Source organism: Notamacropus eugenii, chromosome 3, assembly GCF_028372415.1.
Source record: "Notamacropus eugenii isolate mMacEug1 chromosome 3, mMacEug1.pri_v2, whole genome shotgun sequence".
NCBI classification, from domain to species: Eukaryota; Metazoa; Chordata; class Mammalia; order Diprotodontia; family Macropodidae; genus Notamacropus; species Notamacropus eugenii.
In genome coordinates, this window is record NC_092874.1 from 308,795,629 (window position 1) to 308,815,716 (window position 20,088).

The 20,088-nt window shown below is 44.7% G+C and overlaps 1 protein-coding gene across 11 annotated transcripts in view; it reads right to left on the minus strand.

Moving 5' to 3' along the window:
• The window catches only part of TBC1D22A (TBC1 domain family member 22A), a 298,036-nt gene that overhangs the window by 128,085 nt on the left and 149,863 nt on the right, over nt 1–20,088 (minus strand). For all 11 annotated transcript variants that reach the window (XM_072596560.1, XM_072596561.1, XM_072596555.1 and 8 more), the window contains one exon: nt 1,570–1,645. In XM_072596560.1, the coding sequence (XP_072452661.1) occupies nt 1,570–1,645 (76 nt within the window). The remainder of the gene's footprint in view (nt 1–1,569; nt 1,646–20,088) is intronic.

The following is a 20,088-nucleotide window of genomic DNA, read 5'->3' on the forward strand; positions in this document are numbered from 1 at the left end:
GAGAAGAGACTTGCTTGGGGCCACATATTTAGACAGTGGTGGAGCCAAGGCAAAACTCCCCCCGTGAGCCCAGGGCATGGACGAGAGCAGGCTACATGGGGCCCAATTTTTTCCTTCGAACACCCTACAAAATTTGCTATGTGAAGCACATAGGGCAAAAGAGGTTGCTGCTCAGAAAGTATTCCCAACTAACCTCACAGAATTCAAGGGTTCTAGGGAAACTGTTGCTGGGGAAGAAAGTACAAGATCTATAAATGGAAAATTTTGTTTGAAATGAGTGAAAAGGGTGAAAACATGGAAAGAGAATTTTCACCAGCTGTGCCACTCACATTCATGATCCCATGGGCTCAGAGATGAGCTGGAAGAAGCCATCCCTGAATGCAGGAAGAAGACTTGGGGGAAAGCTCAGAGGCCCCAGACAATGTCACCAGTTTTTCAAGCCCCAACTGGAGACAACATCCAGGACATGGCCTCAAGGGACACCTAGCCATAAAGTCACAGGGAAGGCAGCAGGGCTGCAGTGTGAATGGGGCTAGGCTTGGAATCTGAGAATCCACATTCAAATCCTCACTCTGACTCCATCATTCACCCAATCCCTGCACCCGCCCAGGGCCTGGCACACACTGAGCTCTTATTCAAGGCCTGTGGAGCCTCAGTGAAAAGTCCCTGACCATGGTTTTCCCCTATTACTAAAGACATGCAGGTATGTGTGCACAGGCATGTGTGTGCACAGATATGTATGTGCACGCAAAAGTTTCCTTTCCTCACCCCTGAAAGGCCCAGGGTCAGTAGCTCTCTAACAAGTGGAGTCCAATGGACAGCTCCCAGTATGGACCACAACATCCTCCACCATGAACACAGGAAGCCACGGAAGAAAGAGCAGGTCTTCTGCCCCCAGAATCTCATGGCTGTTCAGCTGGTATTGCCAAGAGAGGCTTGGTTCTGCTCTGTGACACTCTGCTAAAGCTCTGTTCATTCACTCCACAAAGTACCCAGAGAATATTCAGGGTAGGCAAGCATTATCTCTCCCATTTCACTTAATTAAACTCTGCTTTTGCAATGTGACAGTCAGCGCTTCACAAGGGGAGGGATTTTAAGGCTGAAGGTGGAGAGTATTTGAAGGCACTCTCCTTAAACCTGCCAAGTGTCACCTGAAATCACCTTGTCGCACACTAATTTATCTACAATATTAAAGATGTTATTTCCACACTTGATAATTAATTGGATTCCACAGAGAAGTTATTCTGACATCCTTGATGGTAAAGTGATGCACCAAGGCACCCAACAGGGTCGAAGGACAGGCCGCATACCCGCTGGGCCTCGTGAATGACAACTCTCACCAAGACCAAAGCACAAGGAGAGTTGCCCAGCTGAGCTCCACCCACCTCATGCCCAGAGATGGCCCCTGAATTCTGATGATCGAGCTGAACAAAGGAATGAGAGCAGCCAACGCTCAGGCAGTTCTGTACTCCAGGTGGGGCCTCGGAGCCGGAGAAGGTGCCACACATCACAGTGGCAAACAAGGCAGAAAAGGGCAGGTAGTGCGCAGCGGAGGGTGGTCATACTTACCATCGATTCGGCCAACAAGCTCCTCCAACAGACGCACTTTCATCTGGATGCCGGGCTGGGCAAAGGTGTAGTTATCCTAAAACAAAGAGCCCAGAAAAAATCATCAAGGTCCAACTAAGACAAGGCAGCACTGCCTTCCATCCCCATTGAGCAGATGCGAAAGCCAAGACTGAGGTTAAGGGACCTGAGCAGGAAGCCAAGATCTAGATTCAGATCCCAAGTCTCTGCCTGGCGTTATCAGTTCCCTCCAAGCCCTGCACTCAGAGAAGCTGATGGGAGGTGGGATGGGAAGGTCAACATGCTCACCCTGCAATCCAGCCCTGTAAAGGGGGAACAGGTGGGGGTGTTAAGAGGGACCAGGGGCATCTCAGTGGGGAGCGTGAATGGCATAGGGGAGGAGGTGCAGTAAGATTCTGCAGAGACTGAAGGACCAGAGAGCCACCAGAGACCCAAGGAACCAAAAGGCCTTCTACAACAGGCACCTAGGAGGAGGCACAATATCCCCCTGCCTGTACCCCGCAGCGTCCCAAGACAGAATCCCAGAAAAAGAGGGGAGTCCAGGGTCTCAAGAGGCAAGTGGGACACTTCTAAAAGAAACTCCTGTCCCTTGGGGAAAACCAAATTCATTCAGAAAAACACCCTCAAAGAATGCGGTTACTCTGATCTGTTGGGATGAGCTCCAAGTGACAGAAGGTCCAAGCTGGCAGGTGCCAGGACTCTAGTCCACAGCCCCGACCGCCTCCATTCTTGACAATGTTACTCTAACTGGCATGCCTGCTTCTTCTCCTCTTCAACTAACCCCTTGAACACACAGCCAAAACAATCTTCGCAAAATGTCGTCTTCTGAAACCTTCCACCCAACCCCAAAAAGGGCCACATTCAGCCACAGAGGCAAGCTTTGTCTGAGTCTTAGTGAGACATGCTCCACCACTGTGAGCAGCTGAGCCTTTGCTCAGTGCCCACCCCCACCAAGGATCATCTCCTCCACCAGTTGAGAGTCACCTCCTCCAGGAAGTTTTGCCTGACTGCCCCGGCTAGCCATGCTCTCATCCACCTTGACCTCCCACCCAAATCTATTCTGCATTTATTTGTGCTCATGTGTAGGGAGTAGGGACCCCACCTCATTTGTCTTTAAGTCCCCTCATAAGGCTCAGTACAGGGGCTTACCTTTAGTAGAATATAAGAGGATGAAATAAAACACTTTCCATTCAATGATAAGGAAGAGTCAACAAATACTTATGAAGTCCCTACTATGTGCTAGGCACTGTGCTGAGCAACTGGGATGCAAATAAGAAAAAGGAAGGCCATCCCAGCCCTCAAAGAGTTTCCAAAGTAAAAGGGAAAGACAAGACACAAAAGGAGCTGAGAAGTGGGGGAAGGGAGCCAGAGGACACCCAGCAGGGCAGTCAGCGGGAAGGGAAGCTCCCCAGAGAGGTCAGAGCCTCAGATGTTAAGGACTTGGAGGGCGCTGAGGAGCATGATGTGGTACTGAGCTCTGCTGGGGCCTGGATCTCACCAGGAGGAGTGTGCCCACCAGTGGGAGAGCCCACAGTCCCTCGCCATGTCCCATGAGCCCTTCAGAGGGTGGGGATGGGTCCTTTATGTCTCCAGACAACAGCAGCACATTCCTCACTTCTCTTAAGTAACCCACACGTCTTTTGAATGACTGTAGATCTCATTTGGAACATCCTTCAATGCTCTGGAGCTTGATATGACCACCCAGGTTGTCCATGGAATGAAGGAATGAATGAACAACAAAGAATCTTTTAGGCCACACTAGGACATAAGCACTGCAGTCAGTTCAGTTCTAGAAATGAAACGCAAACAGGCCAGACAATCTCTCTGCTTAAGGAATTTAGGGTCCCATGGGGAGCCAGCCTGGGAGGCTATAGCTTCCAGGCTTTTCACAGGATCATTTTAAAACCTGAGCACCTTGGAGAGCTACCTACATGGCCAAAGGCTTTCTCCAGTGCCTCCTGACTCCATTAATTTACTCTGGGTGAATGAAACATGGACAAGGCTCTGTCTTATGGTGACAATATTAGAAACGGCCAAGTGGCCAGGAGCATTACAGCACCATATCTGGGCATACAAGCTGGGAGCATGAGTGCAGAGCCCACTTCCAGTGTCTTAGTTGGCCCCCAGACGGCATCAAGGCCAATCCTGTCCAAACAAACCCTGCCTGGGCACTTCTGTGAGGTGGGGCAGGCCTGTAACACAGAACTGGTCACTACTGTGTCTTTTCTGAAGATCCCACTCAGGATTCCAAGGACCTTTGTTCTTTGAATGCTCTAAAATATGTTTTTTTAATGTTTACAGAGTAAATGGAGGCCCAGGAAGCATGGATGGACAGTAGATGGTGTGAGAAACAGAGAAGCTCAATGCAGCGAGGGTTCATGAATCAAAGATGTAACATGGCAGCCCAGGAAGTGACCCATTCTCACCATAACACAAACACAACAACCCAAAGAGGGAGCTGCCAGGCCTGCCTCCTCACACCTTCTCTTCAATCCCTGGAGTCCCTGTTCACCTCTGGGGGCCACACTGGAGAAGGATATTTAACCAAGTGAACTGCATCCAGGAGAAAAACAGAATGTGAAGGGCATCAGGGATGCCTACAAGAATCGCCTGATTGATCCAAGGGGAGACATTCAGCCTGGAGAAGAAACAACTCCACGAGGACAGAAGTCTTCAATTATTTGAAAGGCAGCCTCATGGTAAGAGATGAGGCATGGTATGCATGGCTAAAGACAGCAAAACTAGGGATACAACTGCAGAGGCACATGTGCTTTTTCTATCAAGAATACCATAAGGAAAACAGCCCTGTCAGGAAGGAGAACTGGCTGAAAGCAGAGTGGGCTGCCTTGAGAAGGGGCTCCCCATTGGGGAGAGACCTTCAGTCTGAGGCTGGCTGACCACCCAAATTGCTATAGTGCAGACTCCTGCTGCACAGACAGGCTGGATACAGGGGTGGCTGGCTGCCCATGGGTGCTGCTGTACTGTAGACGCCTGCTACATGGACAGGCTGGACTCATAGGGGCTGGCTGACCACTGGTGGACTCGGGGGTGGCTGACTGCCCATTGGAGTTGCTGTAGTGCAGATGCCTGCTGCACGAGGTCCACTCCACCCTGGTCCAATCTGTGCTCCCTTCTTCTGCTATTACAAGTTTCAAGACAACACAGTTCCCCAAAGTTCCCATCAGTCACACCACCAACCAGTTCTTAGAACTGAATAATGTCTCCCAGTAGAGAAGAAAAGCAGAAAACAAATGGTGATAGGCAACAGTTTCCTCCTCCTCAGAGAAGCCGTCTTGCTAAGGAATGAATCTTTGAGCAACAGTGATGCTGGAGTAAGCAAATATGCAAGCTGTAATTCAGGAGCTAATGTGATGTGGACAAGCTGCCAGAACACTGGTGAGGGGACAGTGATGAGCCCCATCGAGTTTGAAAAGAAAGGCCGCCATTCCCACCAGGCTCTGCCTCTGGAGGTTTGCTGCCAGGGCCAAGACCAGAGAGAATCCTGCCGCCATCCCTGATCTCCACATCCCAGAGAGCAGCACTAAAGCAGCGATGCCTGCAGCACCTCCTGTCTGGGAGCAATTTAAACTGAAGGAACCGCTGAATGACCTGAAATCCTCTCAGCTTTGCTTTCATGATCTCATCCACTCCACTAAAAAACAACAATGAAAACCAAAACCAAGAGACTCAAACCTGGATGCATTAAAAATGACAGAGCATGAAAAAGCAACAGAAAAGAAGTCCCCCCACTTTTTTATAAAAATTAAACCTGTCTTGAAACCTCACAGTGTACTTTTCCTTCTGACCCCAGGCCATGGCTATCGATTCATATTGCTAACTTTCCGGTCAGCACCACCAAAGAGCCATCTACCACACATTACTGATGACCCCTCAGGTAGCAGGGCTCCCAAGGGAGCCACAACCAGTCGATTTCCACTTACAGCAAAAGTAGCTAAAACAGGAGAAAAATGCAGACCTCCAGAAGCTCCAGAGAATGTGGCAGGAGAAGGATGATCATTAAAGGAAGCAAAAGGCAGTAGGTGGGGAGAGATGACAGCAGGGCTTCCCCTCCCCTTAAAAATTAACCTTCTTTTAAAATAAAAGCCATGAACTTGAAATCATATTTTCACCTAATAAGAAAAGAAAGCCAGGTGCTTGTTACCTGCAGCACAGGTCATCCTTCTGGGAAGTGCAAAGAGGCAGGAATGTCCCCAGGCATCCGGGGCTGCCCCTTTGTGATGGCCCCATGACAACGAACAAGACAATCACTTGCCTGACTCAGTCTGGAGCTGCTGGGCACCCTTATACAGGACGAGTCTGCCCGGGAAGATTACAAACACTCAAGCCTTCTTCCAGTCAAAGTAGCAGGGTTTACTGTACTGCCAATAAGGCAGACTAGATTCCTAATGAATCTGCACCTACATTGGGGTGAGACTGATACTTATATACAAAAAAAGAGATTTGGGTGATATTAAAAGCCTGGGGTGGCCCCAGTGCCCACAGTGAAAGGAGTTAATTGGTCCAGGGTTGTTGGAGAGCCACAGGAAAAGGACTATTAAGTACTCAGGGGTGGGTCAAAAGGAAAATGAAAAGAGTATTCAGTATACAGGTTATATGACAACAGGAGGATATCCCCCAGGAGTTCAAGGATGCCTCCATTGTCCATCTCTATAAAGGTAAAGGGAATAGACTGTCCTGCGACAATTACAGGGGGGTTCTCTCTCTTAGTCATTGCTGGCAAAATTCTTGCTAGAGTCCTCCTTAATAGGCTGATCCTTCACCTGGAAGATGGTCATATACCTGAGAGCCAGTGTGGCTTCAGAAAGAGCCGAGAACAGTTGATATGGGATTTGCTGCCCGACAACTCCAAGAGAAATGTCAGGAGCAGAACAGAGGTCTGTACACAACATTTGTAGACCTGACCAAGGCCTTTGACACTGTTAGTTATGAGGGCTTATGGGAAATTATGTCAAAATTTGGTTGCCCGGAGAAGCTCATCAGCTACATCAATTTTATGATGTCATGTTTGCCTGGGTTCTGGATAGTGGACAATGTTCTCGTGCCTTACCAGTCACCAATGGAGTGAAACAAGGTTGTATGCTAACTCTCATGCTTAGCATGATGTTTTCAGCCATGTTGTCAAATGCTTTCAATAAGAATGAACATGGCATCAAAGTCAAGTACTGTACTGATGGTAAGTTCTTCGATTTGAAAAGGCTACAAGCCAAGACCAAAGTAGAAGTGCTGGTGCATGATTTTCTGTTTGCAGATGATTGTGCATTCAATGCAGCCTCTGAAGCTGAGATGTAACAAAGTATGGGCCAATCCTCTGCTGCCTGTGCTAATTCTGGCCTAATAATTAACACCAAAAAAACACAGGTGCCCTATCAGCCACCACCACACCATCCATTCATGGAATCATTGGTTACAACAAATGGAGAAGTTTTGAATGCTGTGGATAAGTTCACTTACCTTGGTAGTATACTTTCCAGGGATGTACACATTGACAATGAAGTAATGCACACATTGCCAGAGCTAGTTCAGTGTTTGGGAGGTTCCAAAGAAAAGTTTGGGAGAGAAGAGGTATTAGTCTGACTACCAAACTGAAGGTCTACAGAGCCACTGTGCTGATCTCATTGCTGTATGTCTGCAAAACATGGACAGTCTACCAGCACCATGCCAGGAAACTGAATCACTTCCATTTCAACTGTCTTAGGAAGATTCTGAAGTTCACCTGGCACTAAGGTCCTTGCTCGAACTAAACTGCCAAGCATTCAAACTATGCTTCAGAGAGCACAACTCCTATGAGTTGGCCACACTGTTCGAATGCAAAATGTACACTTGCCAAAAAAGACTATTTTATGGAGAACTCACATGGGGCAGGTGATCACATGGTGGTCAGAAGAAGTGATACAAGGACATTCTCAAGGTCTCTCTCAAGAACTTTGGATTTGATTGTGTGACATGAGGGACACTGGCACAGGACTGCTCAGCATGGCGTGCCCACATCAGAAAGGGTGCTGTGTTCTATGAGCAAAGCAGAATTGAAACAGCTCAAAGGAAATGTAGGATGCACAGATTTGGAGCATCTACCCCAAATGTTCACACAGACTATCAGTGCCCAATCTGAAGCAGAGTATTCCGAGCTCATATTGGTCTGATCAGCTACAGTCAGGCACGCTGAAATTTCACTTTATCGTGGTGATGTCATTTTGGTCCTCTTCGAGAATGAAGGACAACAACCAACCAGATATACATATATAAATATAAATATAAAAATATATACATATCTCTCACACCCACTATGGAACAGGCACTGTGCTGAGCATTTTGTAAAAATAACTAAAGCAGGAAATCCCTTTACTCCAGGCAATTCAACAGACTTCTATCTATTAAGCACCTACTAAATATAAGGCACAGGAGAATTATAAAAAACAAACCCAGTTGGCCCCTGCCCTCCCTCCCTCAGGGAACTTGTATTCTACTGAAGGAGGGGGAGGAAGGGGAGACAGGAATCTGATGATCTGATAAAGAAATCGTTTTTTTGTTGTTTGTTCTTCATTCTTGAAGAGGATCAATGACATCATGGGAGTGATGTCTTGGCTTGCAAGTGAACTGAATATTTAAGTAAGGCAGGGCTGTGCAAAGTCACTCTCTCCTCCAGAGTCATCTGGGTCCAGCAGCAAGACATAGGTCAGAATGATTGATGATGACCCCAGACACAGTGGGAGCCCTTGGCCTTTTTAAGCTAAAGTCTTTCCCAGGTCTCAGTTTGTCTAAGACAACACCCATTCCGTGATTTAAGGCTAGGTAAGAACTGAGGAAAAAGATGGCCTGGTTTGCCTACTCAAAAGAATCAATCTGACAGAGAAAGACCCTCAGGGTTTCTGGCCAGAACAGAAACAATTGCTCCCAGACATCAGGGCCCAAACAATGACCAAGTGAAGCTTGGGCCGGGACCTATTATTGGCCAGTCAGTGAAAGCCAAAGAGATGTGGACTTAAAGGTATAGTCAAGTAGCTCCATTTGAACTCCAACGGGTTTTTATCAAAGCCAGATTTCCCAGAGCTCAATTTCAAAAAATCGTATATGAAACTACATGAGACAAAAGAGTTTATCGACCCAGGTTTTTTTAGAATACGTAAGTAGGGAAGAAAAAGAAATCCAGGCTCCAAACTCCAAGATATCTTGCAAAGTGTAAGTAATCAAAATTTATATTCCTTTGGACAGAGCACCTACAGGTAAGGGGTATGGTTCCCCACGGGGAGGAATGAAGGAAGACAACAGACCGTAAAGTACAAGACCTAGGAGTTTATGTTTTATCCTGGATACTAAGGAGTCAGTGGAGGAGTCTCACAGTAAGCCCTGCACTTTAGAGCAGCTATTTTGGCAGCAGGACAGGGGACAGGACAGCACAGGACATCTATGATGGTAGAATCAACAAGATATAATCAATGTTGAATCAAGTTCCCTGAAAAAGACAATTCTCCCCTTGTATGAATACTCTAGGGAAAGAGAGCTCACTCCTCCTTGATCCCTCATCTTACAGGTCTTAATACTAGGAACACCTCTCAAATGAAGCAAAAACACCTTTCCTCTACCTTTACTCCCACAACAAATGACATCTTTCTTCCATGTCCCCTGCCCTCTCTGAAGACTTATCATATTTATGCTTAAACATTGCCCATTCCTTTAATGAATCCTGCCATAGCAAGGAGTGACCCCCAGGTCCTTCATCTTCTGTCAGGCCTTCTGGGCAACTTGGTGCAAGACTGTCCCCTCTCTCAATCAGGAGGGACCAGCATCTCATTTATAGATATTTACACACATTTCCATTCAATGTCTGCCTGCTAAGTATGGCACCTATTCTATTTTCTCTTTGCCTGGAAACAATTCTCTAAATATTGGAGAACAGATGGAGAATCCATTAAGTAAGATTCTAAATTTCTACTTCTGAAAAGCCTGTCACAAGGCCTTTATTTGATTTTTCTTTTCAAGTATAAAAAGTGACATTACACACCAACTTACCCATTAGGATTTGTGATTCTGGAGTGATACTGAGTTACTAAAATCAACAGAGAAAATGAAAACAAATGATCCCAAATTAAAAGGGAGACATTGGCAATAAGTCCAATGTGGAACTGAGGAACAATCCCTGGGATGCTTCCCCTTTCACCAAGGTACAGAATTCCTCCACCAGAGGAGCAGTGCCACTCCTGTCAAGTTGGACACCTCAAAGCCAGAGATAAAGAAGCTGCTTCTCACACAGGTCATCCACAGGAAGGACCACGTGAGATTCCAGACAGTCAGCCCTCACTGGATCCGTCCCAAACCAGGAATTCACCGGGGTGGACCAGCTTTATAGCTCAGTAATGCAAAGCTCATAGAGTCACGTTTTTAGGTCATAACCTACAGGGAGCTTGCAAGACACAGATTCCATATAACACCCACCCTGCATAGGAATCATCTCTACCACAATCTGGACACAGGGCCTTCAGCATCTTAAGCTGTCGCTGTCACTGTCACACTGTCACACTGTCATAGCACTGTCACACCTCCAGTGACACAGTCCTTGCTCAGTACTTCACAAGGCAAACCACGAGGCAGATTTTACCTTTGCTGTATCAAGGGATCTATGATCCCCAGGAGTTCCACCCAATGAGGGAGGCCACCCACGTCAGCCTGGCCTGTGTGACCATGTCCGTGCGCCCCTCCCAGAAGGCCTCCCCAGGGGCTGGGTCCACCCAGTGTGCAAGTATGTCACCAAGAGGTCAGGGAAGCACTCTGCCTCTTGGCCTGTCATCCCTCATTCTTGCCACAGACCAGGGCATCTTCTCTTCCTATAATATGACTCCTAGATGCTGTACTTTAACCATACTCTTCCAGGTTCATCATCAGTTTTTCACTGAACATGAACACACTTTAAGTCATTTACTAGGATGGGCAAAATATTGCTATTGAAATGTGGACTTTTACTTTCATGGGAAGCTTGGGTCAGTAAGGCTGGAATCCAGATCTGAATTCAAATCTGAAAAATCAGACATTTCATGGCTGTGAGACCCTGGGCAAATCACTTCACCTCAGCCTCTTCAAATGTAAAACAGAGATAATAATAACAGCTCCCTCTCAATGCTGTTGTGAGGACCAAATGAGGTATTTGTAAAGCATTTTACAAACGTAAAGTGCTACCTAAATACTTATTGTGGCTGTTGTTGTTGCCATCAGTAAAGGATCTTGTCAGTTTTATGAGAGCAGCTACCCATTCTCCTCCTCCTCTTCCACTCTGCGTCTGGCCCAGATATACCTACAGTTGGATACAGCCTATAGGGTATCCACCAATACTAATCATCCATTAGTCTTTCTTGAGTGGACAGACCCAAGCCTTTGTGTGATTACAGATATCTTATTCCTGGAGGTTTGTAATCTTCAGGGTTCAATGAGATCAGCACAATTTCATCCACAAATAGGGGCATGTGGAGGGCATCACTATTCACAAGTCTGATCCTATACCATATCTGGTCAGACACCATGCATCCCTTTGGTGAGTACATAGCATCTGCTGAATGCCTTCCTACATGGTTGTTACTAAAGGGTCACTGAACAGGGCTCTTTTCACCCTCAGATTGAACCTTGAGTAAGGCAGCATTTTAATATACCAAATCAAAGGCTTTTTCATAAGCAACAAACAGTAATTATAATGGGATCCTATGTTCTCTTTCATTCAGCTTAGACTTGGTAAAGAAAGGGTCCATTGTTGAATGACTTATGAAATCCACTTTTTCCCTACTCACGCTCATCAAGGAAGCCTTTGATTCTAACACATAGAGATAGTGCTCAATTTTATATCAATGGAAGAGGAGTCAGATCATTAGTTACTGATAGTCTCTTGGTTGCCTTTTTCAGGCACTAGCAGGCCATGAATTTTTTTTCCAGACCATAAGCATCTCCTTCAGATACTTTATCTGTCCCTTTCCACCTGTGCTGCCTCTGGCAAAGCTCTCCATTCAGACCATTTTACTCATCTTGGGGTTTTTAAGGGCTCTATCTACCCCCATGATAAACATGCCGGGGGCTAAGGTGCTACACAGTCTAAAAGGACTAGCTCCATTGTCCATAATAAGAAGGGCATTTGTAAAAATGGTCTTTGCAAATATCTTCTATTTTTCTTCTCTGGCTAGCTGGCCTTCTGCTTTCTTCCTTCAATGCCCCTAGAGGATGAGGTTCAGTTGAGTGTCTTACTGAGGTTTCTTTATGCTCTGCAGTTTCTCTCTGCTCAAGACTGTTCAATGTCTTTCTGCATACAGATGATATTCTCACTAAGGGTTGCCACGGGCAGCTCTCTCTCTCTCTCTCTCTCTCTCTCTCTGTCCTCCTGTCTCCCTGTATCTCTCTGTCTCTGACTCTTTCTCTCTGCCTCTCTCTGTCTCTGTCTCAAAAAGGTTGGACAATTATCTGCAGACCAAGGTGCTGACTACACTCATCTGATCTCCATGTTGTGGTAAACTTCCGTGGTTAAACTTCTGGATAAATTAGTATATTTGGTTGTGATGTTAGTTTGTTGTATATTTCATTTTCAACTGCTTGATGAAATGGTCATTTAGTGATAATTCCTGTATAAGAAACAAGTTTTTCCTGTCTTCTTTCTGGTTTGCTCTTTTTATTTGGTACTAAGTCCAGCACCCACCAATTCTGATTTTAGAGAAAGCGTTCATGAGATTGAGGTACAAGGCTCCTAGGGATCTACAACAATATGGTCTTTCATAACTTCTACCTGAACTAAGATCTCCCAAAGATTCCTCCTCATTCGTTCTAAAGCCAACAAGTTTCACCATATATGTTGATTTGATTTCGTCATAAAATTCAATCACTTCATTGTCTGTAATCGATGTTGGTACATAAGCTACAATTATTTTCATGGTGGTCCTTTTTTTGGGGGAGGATATCACTCTTTGTTCCATGAATTGTCACAAAAAGGCTACCAATGAAGTGCCTATCTTTGGTTAATTGGGCTGGTCACTGAAATCCATCCCCAGGGTCACATATGAAGTTTTTTCTATGTGGCTACAACATGCCAAAGTTTGTTACATGGATGTAGTTTTCAAAAACTAAGAGTCCCATCCATGCCACAAATGGGGCTGGACCTAAGGATTACATTAGTATGAGACTCTCCCAGGTGAGGAAACTCCAGCTACATCATTAGTAAGGAAGGTCAACATCACTGTCACATATAGTGACAGAGTTGCCTGGGGTGTTACGAGGTTGGATGACTTGGTAGGGGCCACGTGACTAGCATGTGTCAGAGGGCATACTTGAACTTAAGTGTCCCTGGCTTCAAGGCTGGGCTCTCTATCTACCATGCCATACTGCCTATCATTTTCCTGGATATAAAGAGGGGAAAAACTTGTTAACCAAATTCAGAGCCATCCAAAAGTGGAACATGCTGCTTCCCTGGGTGATGAATTCACTATCAATGGAAGAGTTGATGAGTTTAAGCTGAGACTGAATGACCACCAGCCAGGGATGCTGCAGAAGAAATGGCTGCCCTGACAATGCTCTCGGTCATTCTGAATACCAAAGGTTCTCAGATTCTAATTCACTGCTGGCCAGCTCTAGCTAGTTAAGACAAGGCTCAAGGGTGCCTTTTCTTCATGCCAAGCTCAGACTTGCCACCCTCCACACATACTGCAGATATCTCCCGCCCAACCTCATCCTCACTTTGTGCCTTGGGTAGAGGGCCCAGAGATCTAACCAATCGGTTCACACTCTTCTTTGTGGGCTTCTGGTCTGCTGTTCCTTTCCCTCTTAAACTCAGGTACCCAGAATACACATAACTGGACACAGAATTCAAATGGAATCACCTGGACATGATGCACTGATACACAGTAGCACCTCAGAGAATGAAGCCTTACCTACCACCCTGATAGAGGGAATCCTTGCCCTCAAGGAAATTATAATAAAAACAAAGAATATGCCCAAGTCCCCTTAAAGTTGTAAAATAATGACACATACGAAGGACTATTTAGCAAAGCTTATTTCTCATGGGATGAGAGCTAATGCAATTCCTTTTACACCCCTGAACAAGTCTGCCCCAGGTATACTACCAATGCCAAAGCAGGGGAGAAAAAGGGGTTCTTACTTGGTTGGTTTGGGCAGTGCTGAGTTAGGGTGCACCCTGGTCCCAAAGTGCTCCAGTGGGCAGAGGCCAGACTGAAAGGTCTAAGCAGAAGAAACGTAAAGAATGATTCTTCACACTGATCTCGTTCGTCTGGAATTGGCTGGACTCAGAAATACAGGTGAGATCTTATCATTTCAGTGGATTCAGAGTCTCTCATCTAATACATTAATGATCCTTGTCATGTGGACCAGTAGCTATGTCACTAACTAAAATGTTCGGCAGAAAAGCATCAAAGACAGAGCCCTGGACACTGCACTAGCCACTTTGCTCAAGGATGACAGATTCATGAGTCACCATTTTTAGGGTCTGATCATTCCACCAGTTACAAATTCATCTGACCATAATCTAGCCCACATCTCTCCAGCTTAAAATCAAGGAGAACATAAAAGACTATTGAGGGCACCTCAGACAGTCTACTAACACCAATGAAAAGGGAGGTGACACTCTTAAGAAAAGCACAAGGCCTTCTGAAACTTGGTCAATAATCCAAGTCAAGCAGACTGGCCTGCAGCTTGACAAATTCACCCACTGCCTTCTTGGGAAAAACAGAACAAAATGTCTCTGGTTCCACAGGACCTCTAGCTTCCCCCTAGTTTTAAAAAGATTATCAACAATGGCCCACCCCAACAGTTGTATCTCCAGAGTCACAAGAACAACAAAAATAAATAAACTTTTTCCATCACTTTAACAGCTTCACTTTACTAAGGACTTTCAGGAAAAATACACACAGTAATAACAATAATAATGTCAACACACCAACACTCTGAGGCAGGCAAGGCAAATGCCTTCAGCTCCCTGTTACAAAAGGGGAAACAGAGATCAAGAAAACCAAGCTTCCAGGCTCATGGCCTCACAGTTAGCAGCAGCAGAGCTAGGATGCAACACTTTTCTAACTGAGTCCCAGCTATTCCCCATCACTGGCCTCTCCATGGATTTTTTAGATTGAATTTTTTCCTAAATCAAGAGTACCATTGTCTATGGCACCTTTTCCTAAGAGAAAAAAGGGAGTGCAAGCAGCATCCCAAGGGGAGTGTTCATTTGTGACTCCACAGTTCATTAGGATTGTCTTAATTGTTTAACCATGAGACTTCAGCCATCTCTCGTACCCATGGTTTACAAAGCAGTACAGGAGGTACTGTCACTCTCAACTGACTGATAAGGAAACTGAGGCCTAATAGGATAAAGAAAGAAGGGCTGGAAACAACTTCCAAGTCAGTCCCATCACCACAAGGGGCTCATCTCAATCTAAAGTGTGAGGAATGAAATGGATGATTGCTTCCTTTGCCTTCTCGGGTTTTAAATTCATGCTTCCCAAAGGCCTCATGCCTTCCCGGTGGCAGTCCTGTCAATAAACCATTTCATCAGAGAACAAACTTGTCGGTTAAAATGAAAAGCCAGCATTGACTGGATTGTTCTGCTGATTTTATTTACAAATACATGCCAACTCTCTCTGGATTAAAAGATTAGACTCTTCTTCCTTCATCAGTCACAATCACCAAGTGACATGAGAAAAACAAAAGACTTCAGAGGGAGCCTGAGCCTTCTTCTAAAGGGGAGGACAAAAGAGTGGGGAGAGGAAGCCCCTCCCACACTCTCCTGTCCACCCAATGATGGGCTCATCCCAACACAGTCATGCCGACCTGTCCCAGAGGCCGCCACCCTGCCCCCTTGGCTCCTCAGGACCCATAGCACCCTCGTGGGTCCAGATGGGAACCCTACCCCAGTCCAGGCCCTCCAAGGCTATGCCAGGTATTCCTTGGAGGTGCGAGATTCTAGGTGACCAACCAATGAGTAGGAAGAAAGGGAGCTGTCAGGATAAGCATCAGGAGGAGCCACCATCTCCACTGTAAATGGAGTAACCCCATCTTTACCCTTCCAAACTTTCCAACTGTCATCAGGGCAGCGCCATCTCCCAGTCATTCGGCTCTACAACTACGATGTCATCTCCACTCCTTGTGAGTCTGGGCAGCCAGAGACACTGCCATTTCTCCCTGCACGTCTCTCCCAGTCAACCCTGTCTCTGCCTTCCTGAGTGCTGCTCAGACAACCACAGTCACTTCCTAGCAAATCTTTCTCCCTTAGGTCTCTTCTCTGTCCAATCCACCAATCATACAACTGCTAGTGAGATTTTTTCTCAAGCACAGGTATGACCATGCTATCTCAAACTCAACACATTTCAGTAGCTCCCTAAGAGCAAAGAGCATTTCATCACACAGCAGTCCTTTTTAATGTTTATATTTAGAGTATACTGTACCATACTGGATCATAGTATATAACGTTATAATTTAGAAATAGGCAGTTTTTATATACATACGTACCCAACTCAAAAACGTAAGAGTTTAAGGAGCCCCGCCCTGGGGATCCAGCAGGCATCTACTTATGGCATCCAGAAGCCTCAGAGCCCACACCACTAGACCCACTAAGAACAACTCACTTCAAAAGCACATGGTTCAAAAAAAAATAAAAAATAAAAAATAAAAAAAATTAAAAAAAAGCACATGGTTCAAAAACTTTTCAATTTAATATAATCAAAATTATCCATTTTACACTTCATAATGTTCTGGATCTCTTAGTGGGTCATAAATTTCTCCATTCTCCATAAATCTGACAAATACACTATTCCTTGTTCCCCTAATTTGCTTACAGTATCAATCTCTGTACCTAGATCATGTATCCATTTGGACTTTATTCTTTTGTGTAGTGTCAGGCATTGGTCTATGCCCAGTTTTCACCACACCGTTATCCAGTTTCCCCAGTAATTTTTGTCAAATGATAAGTTCTTATCCCAGGGTCCCTGGGTTTATCAAACAGTAGATTGCTATATTCATTAACTACTGTGTCTTGAGTATCTAACCTATTCCATTTGTCTACCCCTCTGTTTCTTAGTCAGTACCAAGTGGTTTTGACGACTGCTGCTTTATAATACAATTTGAGATCTGGTAAGGCTAAGCTACCTTCCCTAGCATTTCTTTTTATTAGTTCCCTTGATATTCTGGACCTTTTGTTCTTCCAGATGAATTTTGATATTATTTTTTGTAACTTTAGAAAACAATTATCTGGTAATTTGATTGGTATGGCACTGAATAAGTAAATTAATTTAGTTAAAATTGTCATTTTTATTATATTAGCTCAGCCTACTCACAAGCAACTGATGTTTTTCCACTTACTTAGATCTGATTTAATTTGTGTGAAAAATGTTTTGTAATTGTGTTCATATGTCCCTGGATTTGTTTTGGCAGGTAGACTCCCAGATATTTTATAGTGTCTACCATAGCTTTAAATGGGATTTCTCTTTCTATCTCTTGCTGTTGGGCTTTGTTAGTAATATATAGAAATGCAGGTGATTTATGTGGGTTTATTTTGTAACCTGCAACTCTGCCAAAGTTGTTTATTATTTCAAGTAGTTTTTTACTTGATTCTCTAAGTATATCATCATATCATCTGCAAAGAGTGATAACTTAGTTTCTTCCTTACCCATTCTAATTCCTTCAATTTCTTTTTCTTCTCTTATTGCTACTGCTAACATTTCTAATACCATATTGAATAACAGTGGTTATGACAGACATCCTTGTTTCACCCCTGATCTTATTGGAAATGCAACTAGCTTATCTCCATTGCACATAATGCTTGCTGATGGTTTTAGGAAGATGCTGCGAATTATTTTATGGAAAGTTCCACTTATTCCTATACTTTCCAGTGTTTTCAATAGGAATGGCCGTTGTATTTTGTCAAAAGCTTTTTCTGCATCTATTGAGATAATCATGTGGTTTCTGTTAGTTTTGTTGTTGATATGATCAGTAAGGCTAATAGTTCTTCTAATATTGAACCAGCCCTGCATTCCTGGTATAAATCCTACCTGATCATACTGTATTATTCTCATGATAAGCTGCTGTATTCTTTTTGCTAAAATCTTATTTAAAATTTTGGCATCTATATTCTTTAGAGAAATTGGTCTATAATTTTCTTTTTCTGTTTTGACTCTTCCTGGTTTAGGTATCAAAACCATATTTGTATCACAAAAAAGAATTTGGTAGGACTCTTTCTTCACCAATTTTCCCAAATAGTCTATATAGCTTTGGAATTAACTGTTCTTTAAATGTTTGATAGAATTCACCTGTAAATCCATCTGGCCCTGGAGAATTTTTCCTAGGGAGTTCACTGATGGCTTGTTCAATTTATTTTTCTGAGATGGGGTTATTTAAGTACTTAACTTCCTCTTCTGTTAATCTGGGCAATTTATATTTTTTTAAATAATCATCCATCTCATTTAGATTGTCAAATTTATGAGCATACAGCTGGGCAAAGTAATTTCTAATTGTTGTTTTAATTTCCTCCTCACAGGAGGTGAGTTCACCCTTTTCATTTTTGATATTGGTAATTTGGTTTTCTTCTTTTTTTTTAATCAAATTGAACTGGGAAAGATTTTTTGCAACTAGTGTCTGTGATAAAGGCCTCATTTCTGAAATACACAGAGAACTGAGTCAAATTTACAAGAATACACGTCATTTCCCAATTGATAAATGGTCAAAGGATATGAATGGGCAGTTTTCAGAGGAAGAAATAAAAGCTATCTATAGTCCTATGAAAAAATGCTCTAAATCACTATTGGTTAGAGAGATGCAAATCAAAACAACTCTGAGGTACCATATCCCACCTATCAGATTGGCTAACATGACAAAACAGGAAGATGATAAATGCTGGAGAAGATGTGGGAGAGTTGGAACACTAATTCAATTGTTGGTGGAGCTGTGAGCTGATCCAACCATTCTGGAGAGCAATTTGGAACTATGCCCAAAGGCCTACAAAAATGTGCATACCCTTTGACCCAGCAAAGAGACCTCTGGGACTCTATCTCAAAGAGATCATGGAAATGAGAAAGGGTCCCAGATGTACAAAATATTTATAGCAGCACTCTTTGTGGTGGCAAAAAACTGGAAATCAAGGGGATGCCAAAGCTAGCAGACTTCCAGTGAAGAATTTGCTCCCTCACAAGCTCCTACATCCCACACCATACAGTTCTCATGGTCAGGACATTCTCCTCAGACTCCAAGCAGCCAGCCCCCGAAGTCTGATTGGTCTTCCTTCACAAGAGCCCAACAGATATTTGAGGACCATGACCCCACAGGCCCAAGTGGTTCCCACAGTCAAGTATCTCTAGCTCCTTTAAGTGATGAGGAGGGCACAGTGCCAAGCACCTTTTATAAACTAGACACAATCCTGCTTCTCAAAGAGGGGCTTGCTTGGAAAGGATAGGCTCATTACATCTAGGTCTCCCCATGTGAATACCTGAGAGTCAGAAAGGGCTTTGGGGACTCATCAGTCCCACCTCATCACTTAAATATGAAAACCCAGGCTGAGTGAGGGGCAGTGACAGATGCTTGATCTCTCAGAGCAGGCAGGGTTAGAGCTATATAGACTGCTTGTTGGAAGTCACTGTTAGGGAACTAGAGAAGAGATGAGAGCAATTCATGTAACCAGATCTCATAGCGCTTCTTGGGACCTCTCCATTCCCTAAGGAGGCGTCAGTTGCCCATATCAGGGCAACACCACACTAGTGGTATGAAGACTTGTCTCTGCTTATTGAAGCAGACTCGACAACTCCATCCAAGCCAAGGGCCTAGGCCTGCATCTTTCAGCTGTGCTCTGAGGCTCTATGACACGAGTTCACCCTGGGCTGCCCAGGTTGTGTCTGCTGTACCAGGAGCAGTCATGGGGCCCCAGGTCAGTGTGTACCAGCTGTCTGTAGCACTCACACCCGGGCAGGACCAGTCAGGCTGGGCAGCCCTTGGCACCTGGGCTCAGAGAAGGCCAGGGCATGGCAGTTGTCTGAAATCCCACCAAGCAAGTATAAAGAGCTTCCTCCCCACCCTAGTTGGCTGGCCAGAGTGTGTGGACCTTGCAGCCCCGGAGCCTGTCTGTGAAGACTCAGAGGAGCCTCTGTCTGTATGGGTTGGGGGAAGACCATTTCCTACAACCAAACCAAGTCACTTGGTTCTCACCAGCTGGTGGTAGAGGTGGATAGTTTGGGGTGTTTTTCCTCAGGTTGGCAATTATTAGAATGGAACTGGGTTTCATATTCATAAAGAGCCCTTCTCAAATGAGATGAGGAATGGAAAGTGGGGTATATTTCAAGGCTATGATATGGAAGGATGGATGTCATCTACTCCCATCCATTCCTAGAACGAGACTGTAATGGACGGTGGTCAGACACAGGTATCTGACATTCAGAGGCCTTAAAAGGTGGCATTACCATTAAGCCCAGCCCAGTTGGGAACCAGAGGAGAGATAACAGTTGACTAGAAATGGAGGCTTGATTTTTCAAGTCC